The sequence below is a fragment of the Dendrobates tinctorius genome, unplaced genomic scaffold (genome assembly GCF_039654945.1).
Source record: "Dendrobates tinctorius isolate UK_male_01 unplaced genomic scaffold, ASM3965494v1 ptg000233l, whole genome shotgun sequence".
Taxonomy (NCBI): Eukaryota; Metazoa; Chordata; class Amphibia; order Anura; family Dendrobatidae; genus Dendrobates; species Dendrobates tinctorius.
This window is the reverse complement of record NW_027361900.1, coordinates 2,532,633-2,548,195: the sequence shown is the minus strand read 5'-3', so window position 1 is coordinate 2,548,195 and position 15,563 is coordinate 2,532,633. Positions and strand designations below refer to the sequence as shown.

General features: G+C 48.4%; 1 protein-coding gene across 1 annotated transcript; it reads left to right on the top strand.

Annotated features, from left to right (window-relative positions):
- Positions 1-869: 869 nt before the first annotated feature.
- LOC141060201 (uncharacterized) lies at positions 870-4,471 on the top strand. The gene has a single exon (XM_073556447.1). It carries the CDS (start codon positions 1,104-1,106, stop codon positions 2,142-2,144), a length of 1,041 nt encoding a protein of 346 aa, XP_073412548.1. The 5' UTR covers positions 870-1,103; the 3' UTR covers positions 2,145-4,471.
- Positions 4,472-15,563: the final 11,092 nt, after the last annotated feature.

The window sequence follows — 15,563 nt, the reverse complement described above, 5'->3', positions numbered from 1 at the left end:
TTTGGTCACGCCCACGGTCTTTAAATAGTCGTGCTGGCCTATGGGCGTCGCCGATTATAGCTTGTATTTTATGCCAAGTGGTTCCGGTCTGGAGAGGAGGTGTTGGAGAGAGAAATTCGTATCTGGTGGCGTATGATCCGTTGTTACCTTTTCGCCTTCCTATATTTGTGTTTTGTTTTGCCCTGTTCACATTACGGTATTGTCCTGTGTGTATGCGGCGCGGTGCGGTTTAAGTTCTCCCTGTCTGTCATTACTGTGGGGGCTTTGGTGGTTTGACGACTCACTGGGTGGAGGGTGGAGGGTTCAGCTTAGGGCTGAGCAGGAGATAAGGAAAGGTTGGAGTCTCAGGCATTTGCACCATTAGCAAAAACCCTGGGTTGAGGGTCAGACAGGGTTTTCCCTAGTTGGAGGGACTCTGCAGGGGCCCCGGGTATTTCAGCCTTCTTTGACCTAAGCCTCGCGTAACAAAATTAAGTGGATTCTTCTCACTATAATATTGCTAAATACAAGGATCCTAAATGTAGTTTGCGCACACTGCAAGACTCCGAAGTGAGAGCAGATTTTGCTGGATTGGTTTATAGAAACTCTGTTGCTTTTCAGCAGCCTTTGAGCCACTAATAGTGTGGGAACCTCTGTTTTTCCACTGACAGATGATGGACCTGAGTGGGGACTTGTTTTTTGTGAGATGAGAATTGGTATTATTTTCACCTACATAGCATTGATTGGTTTCTTTATATTTTACATTTGGGAGGCAGAATGAACAAACAGTTGAACACCGCACACTACTGGTTCATCCAACAAGGTTTTCTATTAGACTGTGAACTGTCATTGTCTTGGGAAATAATTAAAGTTTTTTACATAAACTGTCCATAAAAATGGCAAGCTAAGTATAAATGTTCAAAAATATAAAACTGAAGGATATTTTATTAAAAAAATAATTGTTTATCTTAGCAGATGACTGTACCAGGAGATCAGAGGGACAGCTGACATCTTCAATTTTTAAATCTGATGATCTTGAGATCCTACAAGATACAACTGAAGTGATTGCTGTTACTCCAGATATACCATCATCCATTCACAGCAAAGATCTGTCATCTGATCCTATGAAACAGGTCCCATCTTCTGATTCATTACTGACTACTAAGGAAAATCAAAGTCACAGAAGAGGCAATAAAAAACAAACTGCTCCTAAAACAAAGAAGCCATTTTCATGTTCAGAATGTGGGAAATATTTTGCACAGAAATCAAATTTTGCTATTCACCAGAGAACTCACACAGGGGAGAAACCCTTTTCCTGTTCAGTATGTGGGAAATATTTTGCACAGAAATCACATTTTGTTATTCACCAGAGAACTCACACAGGGGAGAAGCCTTTTTCCTGTTCAAAATGTGGAAAATGTTTTAACAATAAATCAGCTTGTGTTAATCACCAGAGAATCCACACAGGGGAGTTGCCTTTTTACTGTTCAGAATGTGGGAAATGTTTTAACAGTAAATCAGATTGTGTTAAGCACCAGAGAATCCACACAGGAGAGAAGCCTTTTTCATGTTTAGAATGTGGGAAATGTTTTGCACAGAAATCAAATTTTGTTACCCATCAGAGAACTCACACAGGGGAGAAACCCTTTTCTTGTTCAGAATGTGGGAAATATTTTGCACAGAAATCACATTTTGTTACCCACCAGAGAACTCACACAGGAGAGAAGCCTTTTTCCTGTTCAAAATGTGGAAAATGTTTTAACAATATATCAGCTTGTGTTAATCACCAGAGAATCCACACAGGGGAGAAGCCTTTTTACTGTTCAGAATGTGGGAAATGTTTTAACAGTAAATCAGATTGTGTTAAGCACCAGAGAATCCACACAGGAGAGAAGCCTTTTTCATGTTTAGAATGTGGGAAATGTTTTGCACAGAAATCAAATTTTGTTACCCATCAGAGAACTCACACAGGGGAGAAGCCTTTTTCATGTTCAGAATGTGGGAAATGTTTTAGGCATAAATCAGATTGTGTTAAGCACCAGAGAACTCACACAGGGGAGAAGCTTTTTTCCTGTTCAGAATGTGGGAAATATTTTAATCAGAAAGTCCTTCTTGATCGCCATCAGCGCAGTCACACAGAGGAGAAGCCATTTTCATTTTCTTAATGTGGGAAAAATTTTACTTGGAAATCAACTGTTAATAAACATCAGAGATGTCACATAGGGGAGAAGCCTTTTTTATGTTCATAATGTTGGAATAGTTTTAACCAAAGTTGAATCTTCTTAAATGGGTTGTCTCTTGTCATTCCTCATGTTTGCTGACAAAAGGATAAAACTAAACCTTATTAATTCCAAATGTAAAGCTATACCTAAAATTCACCCCCTGAAGGTTAGTCGGAAAGTGACTAATAGAAAAAACATGTACCCCACATCTCAGTATATAGGGTGAGGTGACGTATACACACTCACTCTCCAAGCCTCTCATTTCTATGGGTTTCATTGTCCTCATCAAAGACGACTCATGAAGAGACTATTTAATATTGGCATATACTCAAGCGAGACTAGACAAAAAAAAACTAAAATCATGTATCATGTTATCTGAAACAGTCAGAAAACTTGCCACATATTGGCAGATCCCAGACCTCAAACTATATACTTCGGACGTGTATAAGCCACTCCAGTGTCAGGAATAGATAGTATGAATTTGAATTTACGAAATGGCTGCAATGAAACAATTTAAAAATTGAAAGGGGTCTGAATACTTTCCATACCCACTGTATCAGTAAAAATAACTCATCTTTATTAGGTAAAGTATAAAAGAATTGCACCATTTTCCGATACCCGTTGCGTCTCCATTTTTCATGATCTCGGGTTGGATGAAGGCTTATTTTTTGTGTGCCGAGCTGACGTTATTAATGGAGACCATTTTGGTGCAGATATGATCTTTTGGTCATCCTTTATTGCATTTTAATGCAATGTTGTGGCGGCCAAAAAAAAGTAATTCTGGTGTTTTGACATTTTTTCTCGTTACGCCATTTAGCGATCAGGTTAATTCTTTTTTATATTGATAGATCAGGCGATTCTGAACGCCGCTATAACAAATATGTGTATGTTTGATTTTTAATTGTTTTATTTTGAAAGGGGCGAAAGGGGGGTGATTTCAACTTTTATACTTTTTTAAAATATTTTTTAAAACATTTTTTTTTTTACTTTTGGCATTGTGAAGACATACAGCATTGTATCTTAATTAACCAGACGATTTTTTTTTAGCAAAAGAAGAATAATAGAATGTTATCTGTATGTTGGCTTTAAATTTAAGTCTTGATTTATAGTTGGTCAAGAAAACAGACTTTTGTTTGTGTAAGCCGGTAATAAATGACTATTATTGTGCTTATCCTTGATCACTAGTGATGATTGCTGATATGCTAATTATGCATTGTGTTATGGAGCCAGTTTGTTGACTTCTAAAGCAGAGAGGGAAAAACTATGCAAATAGTTTACATAATCACCCTACACTGTCATTTCTGTCTGTGGTTCCACTATTACTCCACAGCAACATGCCCGCTGTCTTGGGGTCATACTTGACTCCGAGCTTTCCTTTGCCCCCCACATCTGATCACTGGCTCGCTCTTGTTATCTGCATCTCAAAAACATTTCTAGAATTCGACCTTTTCTTACTTTTGATTCCGCAAAAACTCTTACTGTTTCTCTTATTCATTCTCGTCTCGACTATTGTAACTCTCTTGTAATCGGTCTCCCTCTTACCAAACTCTCCCCTCTCCAATCTGTCTTGAGTGCTGCAGCCAGGATCATATTCCTTGCCAATCGTTACACCGATGCTTCTACCTTGTGCCAGTCATTACACTGGCTACCCATCCACTCCAGAATCCTGTACAAACTTTACCTTCACCCACAAAGCCCTCCATGGCTCAGCACCACCCTACATCTCCCTTGTTTCAGTATATCACCCTACCCGTGCCCTCCATTCTGTTGATGACCTGAGGTTAGCATCCTCAATAATCAGAACCTCCCACTCCCATCTAAAAGGTCAATATGATTAGTCCCCAATCCCTACAATTTTAAGCGTGCCCTGAAAACGTATTTATTCAGATTGGTCTACCGCCTCAACACATTAACCTAACTATGCCTGTGTGTCACAGTCAAAAGTTTTACCATAACCAGGTTCCCCGTATCATGTTCCCACATGCTTTATGCATCCATTAGCCCTCTGTGTCTGTACTGTTACACACTTAACATTATGGCTGGTCCATACAATCAGGGCAACTGTTACCACCCACCTTTCGTGTCTACCTTTTTTCCTCATAGATTGTAAGCTTGCAAGCAGGGCCCTCATTCATCTTGGTATCTGTTATGATCTATGTGATTATTGTTATGCTGTAATGTCTATCGTCTGTACAAGTCCCCTCTGAAATGTAAAGTGCTGCGGAATATGTCAGCGCTATAGAAATAAAATTTATTATTATTATAATCAAGTAATGCTATAATAATCTCATCTCCATTCTTACCCTTTATGTAAATACTGAATGAGGGACATTTGTTAAGTCTAAAAATAGGTTACATGCCTCTGTATAAAGAGACTGAGAGAGAAACAGCCAGAGAGATTCTGCCAAGACATCTATACATCCTAAGGACAAGAGATAGGACAGCAGCCACAACATCATCACAAGGGACACGGATCTATCATTCTATAGGAAACAACCTAGGGATTTTCAGCCTTGGCTGGAAGAATACAGATCTGCTCCATTGACCATCATTGAACCATGGATACGTTTCGAGAAGCCAGATTGTGATCTTTGGATCAACTGGCCTTGTACCTTGTATGGACTGTCATCTTCCTACGCTTGTCGTTACTTCCTCTCTGTGTGTGTGCCACAGGTGGAGTAGTGACCCTGGAAGATCTGAAGTCACAGCAGCTATTATCCCAGTGGATCAGTTGCGGCAGTGATAAGCATAGAGGTCTGCTGGAGACCTCTGGTTATCATGTCAATCCATCGGTGACCCATGATCATTTGGCGGGGTCACCAATGGGCGGGATTTCTGGCGCGCTTGCTGGAAGTGCACATTAAATGCCAGTCAGAGGCTGTTCGGGGCAAATGGCAGATGTTCAAAACAGCTGACGTGCCGGAAAAGATGTGGGCTCACCGCCGGAGCCCACATCAAAGGGAGGAAGTACATTTACGCCCGATGTCGGAAAGGTGTTAAAGGAGATTGTTTTTACAGAGACAGAAGTGGTAATCAATCATGTATACATACAAATAATTACAAAAATACACAGCTTCTAATGTTAAATAGCATAGAGTTACCACAAGAAAATATAATTTGTGTAAACCATGTATAGATATAAAAATTCAGGCAAATGTCAAATGTTGTAGCGCCATCTAGTGACTATGTGCAAAAGTGCCATCATAGAGTAACATGTATCCTAAGAGAGCGTCACTATCAAGGGGGAAATGAGATAAGTGCACCGTATTTACTGAGTGTAAGATAAATCCATACATAGATATATGTAAGCGGATTGTAGATCTATCACTGGATATCAGTGTATAAGGGGAATAGATCCTGTGCACTTATAGATGAATAGCTTATATAATGATGACACGGGGGGCGTGTCTGGATGAGGAGCTGAGCGGGCGCAGGGAACGCTAGCTCCGGGCCCCAGCAGCAACTAACGGTGGGGGAAACCCGCAATTCCACTCACCACGACCTCAGACGGGGTCCGTGCACTAATGGGGCGCGCAACGAGGAGCAGGGGAGCAGCGCCGGGCAGGATACCGTTCATTTTGCCGGAGCCTGGGAAAATCCAAGATGGCCACCACAGCACTCACCATGCGGCCAGCGGTGGTGTTGAGCGCTCTGGGGGGTCTGATCTGACACTGGGCCAGACCTTACTGGAGAGGGGTATGAGTACAGAGGAGCAGGCACAGGAAAGATCGGGCAGCTCTTTACCCAGGAGCCCGGAGAAGCACAAAACGCAAGTATATGCACCTGACACAGGGAACCCCTCCACCCCTATCACTGAGGACACACTGAAGTCCCTGCTAGGAGATCTAAAGCAGGCTGTACACAGTGACATTACCTCAGCCTTCACTGCACTAAAGTAAGACATTGGGCACTTAAGGGACAGAACAGCCCATACTGAGGAGAAGCTGGAGGAATTCACCACAGCCCACAACCACTTATCGGACTCTCATTATGAGGCAGATGAGATCACCGCCCTAAAACTAAATGTGACGAACAGCCCACCGCCGTTCGTCCACTTACGGGCGACACTAACGGGAGTCCCGCTGCCACCAAAACGCGACGGACAGCGGACCCTGTGTCACCACTATGTCACGATCCCACCACTGACACCGGTGTATCAGCGGACGGAGGGACGTGACACAATGCCGGCACACGGCTATCACAGGCGCAGTGGGGCTTATCTTAGTTATCCCACCACTGGCACCATGTGACAAAAATATCCAGCAAGCTAATCTCGCTCTACAATTTGCCGCAGGGGGAGTTTAATTTGGATGCCCCACCACTGCTATCAATCTTCCAAGTTCTGCGGGGATTTATGTATATCCCACTTTCCCAGTTCCACTTTGGAACTCGCAGCTCTCCGGCGCCCCCCTTACCCTCAGGTCAGTCAGGGAACTGCACCTAGGATAATTGGTCGCCGGACGGGCTGCCTGTTGTGAACCGGCAATTAGGCTTCTGCAGTAAGGGAATTATCAATGCTGTGGCTGAAGCCCCTTACTCAGCAATATAAGACCCTTCTAGACTGCCAGCCAGCCGTAATAGCCATACACAACGCGCTGCCACCAGTCACGGTTACTTAATTCACAGTGTTAAATTAAGAGGGTCCGTGGCAAACCCTTTGAATTAGTAGCGATTATCTATCAAAGGCGTATAGTTCGATTCTTAGAGCATGGAGACAGATCTAAATAATTTCATTTATTTTCCGAAAGAGGACAGTGATTACAGATAAAAGTTGCTATAAAATTGAGACATAAAATATGTACAGTACAGGTATAAAATAAAAGTGGAGAAAACAAAGAGATTACACTCACAGTTCCATATTGTTCCTTAGGCAGACCATGCGGCTTTAAGGGGGGAGGAGCCACACGTCTCCATTCATCTGGAGTTCTTGTCAGCACCGACTCTGCAGCTGTTCTGAGCTGGTTTGCCCAGGAAATGCCTTATAGACTTTCCTATGTGACATCACAGAGAGGTGCATTCTGGGTTGATCCCACCTCTCTTATCCAAGTTATGTTTTGGCTACAAAACTTAGATTAGCTATAACTTTATGGGAGAAGCTGGTATGGACTCATCAGTGGTATCATGTTTCCCAGCGTAATGAGCCCATCAAGAAAACATCAAACATCTATGCGATATGACCGTCCATTTGGGCGCAAATCATATCTCAGGTTCTGGACATCCGAGAGTTTTGCAACAGGCACCACAGCGAAGCTGGGTCTGCTCGGATCGCAGAAATATGATTTTTATATCTCTGCTTGGTACGGTTTTCGCAGGGCAGGCTCTTATAGTTTTATTCAAACCTCTTTGTTTCAAACAAAGAACCATCCCGCACTTTTTTCTCTCAGCTGTGGAGAGGAAACAAATGGTTGTAACAGCAGGGGGTCTCCTATTACTAGTGCGAACACAGGCTGTAGAGGAGGGGGGTGGCACTGCTCTGTGTGTGTGTGAAGGGAGGAGGGGTGAAGCTGCAGAGCTAGCAGCCTGGATTGTCATATGTGCCGGATCTTTCTGGAAAGTTACAACAGAAAACATCATATTTTGTAGACAAAACCCCATACCTCACAGACATTGTACATCACACCTCCCCCCTTAAGAGGGCGCTAAGGAGGCATTACCTCTCGGTAATCGGCCATGCGCACCTCAGCGGGTTCGCCCCGGCGGGACAACCCATCGGCATTGCCGTTTTCACTGCCCTTCCTGTGTTTTACAGTAAAATCGTACTGTTGAAGGGCAAGGCTCCAGCGGAGCAATCTTCCATTGGTTCCCGACACGGTGTGCAACCAGCTCAGTGGGTTGTGGTCGGTTACCACCGTGAAGGCGCGCCCATACAGGTAGGGCTGCAAACGCTGCAGTGCCCACACCATGGCCAGACACTCCTTCTCGATGGTCGAGTATGCCACTTCCCTCGGCAAAAGTTTCCGGCTCAGGTACAACACGGGGTGCTCTTGGTCCCCCGAGTCGACCTGGCTAAGCACAGCACCGAGGCCAAACTCGCTGGCGTCGGTCTGTACCAGAAACGGGCGACTGCTGTCGACTGCTCTCAACACTGGAGAGTTGCACAGGGCTGCTTTCAAAGCTTGGAAAGCCGCCTCACAGTCATCTGTCCAGTTGACTGTTTGGGGTAGCCTCTGCTTGGTGAGGTCAGTCAAGGGTTTGGCAAGGGCGCTATAGTCCTGTACGAACCGCCTATAGTACCCTGCAGTGCCCAAGAAGGACTTCACCTGTTTCTTGGTCCTGGGGGTGGGCCAGGACACGATTGCGTCCACTTTTCCTGGCTCCGGACTCATGGAACCCCCGCCTACCCGGTGCCCCAGGTAGTGGACCTTGTGCATGCCTATCTGGCACTTCCCCGGCTTGATGGTCAGGCCTGCCTGGTGAAGACGCTTGAGCACCTCCTGGAGGTGCTGAAGGTGTTCCTCCCAGGTGGAACTGAAGACGGCAATATCGTCTAAGTATGCCACGGCGTACTCCTCCAGTCCCCGAAGCAGGTGGTTGACCATCCGCTGGAAAGTGGCAGGGGCATTCTTCATGCCGAAGGGCATGACCGTGGACTCGTACAGTCCAAAGGGGGTGATAAAGGCGGATTTCTCCTGCGCCTCAGGGCTCAGGGGAATCTGCCAGTATCCCCGACTCAAATCCATGATGGATATGTAGTTGGCGTTTGTCAACCGCTCGAGCAGATCCTCGATGCGCGGCATCGGGTGGGCATCAGAGGTTGTGATGGCGTTGAGCCCCCTGTAGTCCACGCAGAACCGGGTGGTTCGATCCTTTTTAGGCACGAGGACTACAGGTGAAGCCCACGCACCTTTTGACCGTCGAATCACTCCCAGCCTTAACATCTCATCGACCTCTCGGCGCATGACTTGTTGCACCGTTTCAGAGATCCGATAAGGTGTTCGCCGTAATGGGGCGTGATTCCCGGTGTCCACCTCATGAACCGCTAACTCCGTCCTCCCAGGACGGTTGGTGAACACGGGCCGGAAGAGTTCCAGGGTGGCCATCAACTGCAACCGCTGGGACACGGTGAGCGAACCACTTATCTCCATGTCCTCAATGGACCCATTGGCCTTGGCCTGGGCCAGCATGTCCAGGAGGGAATCTTCCTCCCCATCCTCTGGCAGATTGCAGACCGGTAGGATGCAAGCTTCACGTTCGTAGTGCGCCTTCAGCATGTTGACGTGAAAGGCCTTGCGCCTACCCCGAGCATGGTCAAGCGTGACCACGTAGGTGACCGGGTTGAGCTGTTGGTGGACGACGTATGGGCCTTCCCAGGCTGCCTGAAGCTTATCCGTTGGTACAGGGACCAGCGCCCACACCTTTTGACCCACCTGGTAGGTCCGCTCCCGGGCGTTCTGGTCGTACCAGTGCTTCTGGTCAGCCTGAGCCTGCGTCATGTTGTCATGCACCAACTGCGTCAAGGTCTGCATCTTGTCACGGAAGCGCATGACATAATCCACGATGGACACTTCTGTGGGGTTTGGCTCATCTTCCCAGGATTCTCTTATCAACCCAAGGGGTCCCCGGACTCGCCTGCCATACAGGAGCTCGAAGGGGGAGAACCCGGTCGAGGCCTGCGGAACTTCTCTGTAAGCGAACAGCAGGTGTGGGAGGTACCGCTCCCAGTCGCGCCCTTGGGTCTCAACCAGTATGCGGAGCATCTGTTTGAGGGTACCGTTGAAGCGTTCACACAAACCATTAGTCTGTGGGTGATACGGACTCGATACCAGGTGCGTCACCTGCATTTTCTCACAGAGAGCCTCCATTAGGCGAGACATGAATTGGGGCCCTTGATCGGTAAGCATCTCCCTGGGAAATCCTACTCTCGAAAAGATGGTCACCAGTGCGTCAGCCACCTTATCTGCCCTGGTTGAAGACAGAGCTACTGCCTCTGGGTACCGGGTAGCGTAGTCTACCACGGTGAGAATGTATCGCTTTCCGGAGCTGCTGGGGACGGACAGCGGTCCTACAATGTCCACCGCGATTCTCTGGAAAGGCTCCTCTATCACCGGCAAAGGAATAAGGGGAGCCTTAAGAGCAGGCCCCGCCTTACCCACTTTTTGACAGGTGGCACAGGAGCGGCAGTAGTGTGTTACATCTGTCCCCATCTTGGGCCAATAGAAGTGTTGAGACAGCCGTGCCTTTGTTTTGCTGATCCCCAAGTGTCCAGCGAGTGGAATCTCATGGGCAATCCGCAACAACTCAGTTCTGAACTGATAGGGGACGACCAGCTGTCTTTCCCTCAACCACTCCTTTTTAGGATCTCCGGGTACCGTCTCCCGGTACAACCTTCCTCGTTCCCAGAACACCCTCTCCTTATCAGACTTGGAGGTGGGCGTCTCGGCGAGACCTCTCAATTTCTCCAGGCTGGCATCTGAGTGCAGAGCAGCCTGGAACTCCATGCTGGAGGCTGCCAGAAGGGACGTCAGGGTCCCCTCTTTACTGGGACCCTCTGGAACCGGCTCTGGGTTCACCTCTGGTTCAGTCTCTCCTGTAGCAGCAGAGGGTCCAGAAGACAGTGCGTTACCTGCGATCTGGGCACTCTGACTGCGTGTGACAGCTGCTATGTATGCTGTCTCCCTGGGGATTTCTACAGACCCACCAGCTGGTGCTGCCCTGGGCTCTACCTCCCCATCCACCCCCAACACTTCAGGAGCAGTGCTACTTATGGGCCAGTTACCTTCCTCGGTGGCACTGGTCAGCTGCATGGCATTACCTTCCTCATGGTCCCCATGCACCTCCCCATTTCCTTGAGCACCGTTGCTTGCTCCTGCCAGGGGTTCCTCAGCCGTCTCACTCCGCAGAGTGACGGGGCTGAGCACCTCGGTACCTGTGGACACATCTACCGTTTCAAAGAAAGGGTTAACGGGTTCAGTCGGCACAGATACATCATCATTCCTAGGAAAAGAATGGTTATCAGTTTGCTTTGGTACATTCACATCAGCATCATACCTTGGGAAAGAATGGTTGTTAGTTGCATCATTACTCATCAAGGCATTAGCAGGTAACACATTCAGTTTCCCATCATCAACATCATCAGGGTTAACGTTACCCTTATTATCAGTTTGGGGAAGGGTGTCAGGGACATAGTATGCAACCATCCTCCCCAAGTCAGTCCCCAATAAAACATCAGTGGGCAGGTTTTCAGACACTCCCACCTCCCTCAACCCGCTCCCGGCACCCCAATCAAGAAAAACTCGTGCCACTGGCAAGGGACAACGGGTGCCTCCAATCCCGGTGACAGTCAGGGTTTTCCCCTCAACAAACTCTTCAGGGGCCGCCAGTCCAGGACGGATGAGGGTTCGTTCAGCCCCGGTGTCCTTGAGGCCTGTAGCAAGACGGGCCCCCACCTGAACAGGTTGAACGTTGTCGTCAGCCCTCCCAACCACACCTCCCACCAAAAGAACAGAGGCATTGGGCCCGGGGGCCTTGGCTGGGGGGTTCTTCGGCCTGTTCGGACAGGTGTAAAAGAAGTGACCAGGCCGCTGGCAGTGGTGACACAGGCGACTGTCAGTAGCCGGCCTGTTGTTGGCAACAGGGACAGGGCCTCCGGAGGGACGGCTAGCTGGGGCATTGGGGTTGGTTGCTGGCTTACCCCCTTTCCAGCTGGTGGCGACTGGCCTCCGCGTCTCGGGCTTCCGGTTGGCCTCGTGGTTGTCGGCGATCTGCGCCGCTTTGTCCGCGTTCGTTGGTTCGCGGTCCAGGATGAACTGTCGGACCTCAGCTGGGCAGAGATGCAGGAACTGGTCTTTGATCATCAGGTCCCGTAGCTGCTCAAAGGTTTCAACGGACAGTCCATGGATCCACTGGTCAAAGTGGGTCCTGAGTCCTTGCACCACATCACTGTAGCTATCGTGTGGGCCACGTTGGAGGTGTCGGAACTTCTTTCGGTATACCTCAGGTGTCAGCCGGTATTTGGCGATCAGCGCCTGCTTTATGGCGTCATAGTCGTCATCGGCTTCTGGCGGAAGAGAAGCAAATGCCTCCAGGGCTTTGCCTTTTAGCCCTGGGGTCAAGTACCTTGCCCATTGGTCTCTAGGCAGCTGGTACTGTCTGCAGGCTTTCTCAAAGGCTCGCAGGAACGTGTCCAAGTCCCCATCCTTTTCCATCACGGGAAAATGCTCTGGCCGGGGTTTAGGAGTCTGGACGCTGCTGGGCTCACGGCTTCGGGCTGTGGGGGCATTCCACCCCCGCTGGAGCATCTCCAGCTCATGGGCCCTCTGAGCTTCTGCATGGCGCTCAGCTCTCTCAGCCTGGGCTTGACGCTCGACCCTCTCAGCCTCAGCTTGGCGCTCACGTTCGGCTTGGGCCTCCTGCCGATATTGCTGGATCAGCCTCACCCGCCCATCCCTGTCTTCGGCGGGGAGTTCGTCCAAGGCCATTTGCAGATAGGGGTCCACCCCGTTCTGGTTGAATGTGGGGCCAGCGCTCAGGAGTGGAGCCTCTGCTGCAGCCCCATGGCAACTTGGGCCAACTTCTGCGCTCGCTGGATTCTGGCCGTTGTCCAGCTGCACTAGAGCCGCGATCATTTGATCTTTGGTTCCTCCTGCGGCGTCTATGCCTCGGTACGTGCATAACCCAGCAAGGGTGTCCTTTTTCTGCTTCTGATACCACTCCACTGTCATCGCCGCCATGGTTGCCAAATAAAAGATAGAAAAAGAAAAACGAAGAAACGGGAGGGGGATACTTGCAAGTACACACTAATGTCTCAGGACTAGTAACCACTGAGTCTGTTCTCCAAAACCTATGATGCAGGATTCCCGCAGGAACCGTGCAGGTTTTTAGTGAGAGGAATGATTGCTCAAACCAAATCACTAATGCTCTAGGATTATCCCACCGCTCTGCCACCAATATGTGACGAACAGCCCACCGCCGTTCGTCCACTTACGGGCGACACTAACGGGAGTCCCGCTGCCACCAAAACGCGACGGACAGCGGACCCTGTGTCACCACTATGTCACGATCCCACCACTGACACCGGTGTATCAGCGGACGGAGGGACGTGACACAATGCCGGCACACGGCTATCACAGGCGCAGTGGGGCTTATCTTAGTTATCCCACCACTGGCACCATGTGACAAAAATATCCAGCAAGCTAATCTCGCTCTACAATTTGCCGCAGGGGGAGTTTAATTTGGATGCCCCACCACTGCTATCAATCTTCCAAGTTCTGCGGGGATTTATGTATATCCCACTTTCCCAGTTCCACTTTGGAACTCGCAGCTCTCCGGCGCCCCCCTTACCCTCAGGTCAGTCAGGGAACTGCACCTAGGATAATTGGTCGCCGGACGGGCTGCCTGTTGTGAACCGGCAATTAGGCTTCTGCAGTAAGGGAATTATCAATGCTGTGGCTGAAGCCCCTTACTCAGCAATATAAGACCCTTCTAGACTGCCAGCCAGCCGTAATAGCCATACACAACGCGCTGCCACCAGTCACGGTTACTTAATTCACAGTGTTAAATTAAGAGGGTCCGTGGCAAACCCTTTGAATTAGTAGCGATTATCTATCAAAGGCGTATAGTTCGATTCTTAGAGCATGGAGACAGATCTAAATAATTTCATTTATTTTCCGAAAGAGGACAGTGATTACAGATAAAAGTTGCTATAAAATTGAGACATAAAATATGTACAGTACAGGTATAAAATAAAAGTGGAGAAAACAAAGAGATTACACTCACAGTTCCATATTGTTCCTTAGGCAGACCATGCGGCTTTAAGGGGGGAGGAGCCACACGTCTCCATTCATCTGGAGTTCTTGTCAGCACCGACTCTGCAGCTGTTCTGAGCTGGTTTGCCCAGGAAATGCCTTATAGACTTTCCTATGTGACATCACAGAGAGGTGCATTCTGGGTTGATCCCACCTCTCTTATCCAAGTTATGTTTTGGCTACAAAACTTAGATTAGCTATAACTTTATGGGAGAAGCTGGTATGGACTCATCAGTGGTATCATGTTTCCCAGCGTAATGAGCCCATCAAGAAAACATCAAACATCTATGCGATATGACCGTCCATTTGGGCGCAAATCATATCTCAGGTTCTGGACATCCGAGAGTTTTGCAACAGGCACCACAGCGAAGCTGGGTCTGCTCGGATCGCAGAAATATGATTTTTATATCTCTGCTTGGTACGGTTTTCGCAGGGCAGGCTCTTATAGTTTTATTCAAACCTCTTTGTTTCAAACAAAGAACCATCCCGCACTTTTTTCTCTCAGCTGTGGAGAGGAAACAAATGGTTGTAACAGCAGGGGGTCTCCTATTACTAGTGCGAACACAGGCTGTAGAGGAGGGGGGTGGCACTGCTCTGTGTGTGTGTGAAGGGAGGAGGGGTGAAGCTGCAGAGCTAGCAGCCTGGATTGTCATATGTGCCGGATCTTTCTGGAAAGTTACAACAGAAAACATCATATTTTGTAGACAAAACCCCATACCTCACAGACATTGTACATCACACTAAAGCTGGTGGATTTGGAGGACCGCTCCATGTGCAACAATCTGCGCTTCAGGTGGATACCAGAAAGTGTTACTGCAGACGCGTTGAAGAAGTTCCTAATATTTCTTTACCGCACTAGTCTCCGAGGCGGAAGAGCGAGACCTCATAATAGACAGAGCATACAGGTTCCCCAAACCCAAAAATGCCCCCGCTCTGCGCCCAGGGATGTAATTGCCAGGCTTCATTTTTATAATTTTAAAGAAACCATTATAAAAGCTGCAGCGAGTGGACCGGAGCTCCCAGAGGTTCAAGAGCATCATGGTCTTCACCGACCTATCCGCCGTCATCCTGAACAGAAGGCGGGTGTTCTCCACAGCCACGAAGATCCTACGGGACAACAGGATCACGTACAAGTGGGGCTACCCGGTGATCGTCACCAAGAATGGGGTCACACAGGTCCTGACTTCCCCCTGAGAGGCCATGTCTCTGCTGCAGAAGTGGTTGCTGGCGACGGTGGACGGGGATACCAGCTCCCCGCTGAAGAAGATGCCGCCCATCCTGATGGAGTGGACATGAACAAGAGAAAATAATACAAGACTATTTTTCACCATGGTCTGCGGAGGCACGAGAGGAGAGGTTTTTTTGTTTCTCTTCACCCCCCACTATATACTGGACAGAGGAGCATATCAGCCCCCAATGCCCCCACTATATACTGGATAGAGGAGCATATCAGCCCCCAATGCCCCCACTATATACTGGATAGAGAAGCATATCAGCCCCCAATACCCCCACTATATACTGGATAGCGGAGCATATCAGCCCCCAATGCCCCCACTATATACTGGATAGAGAAGCATATCAGCCCCCAATACCCCCCACTATATACTGGATAGAGGAG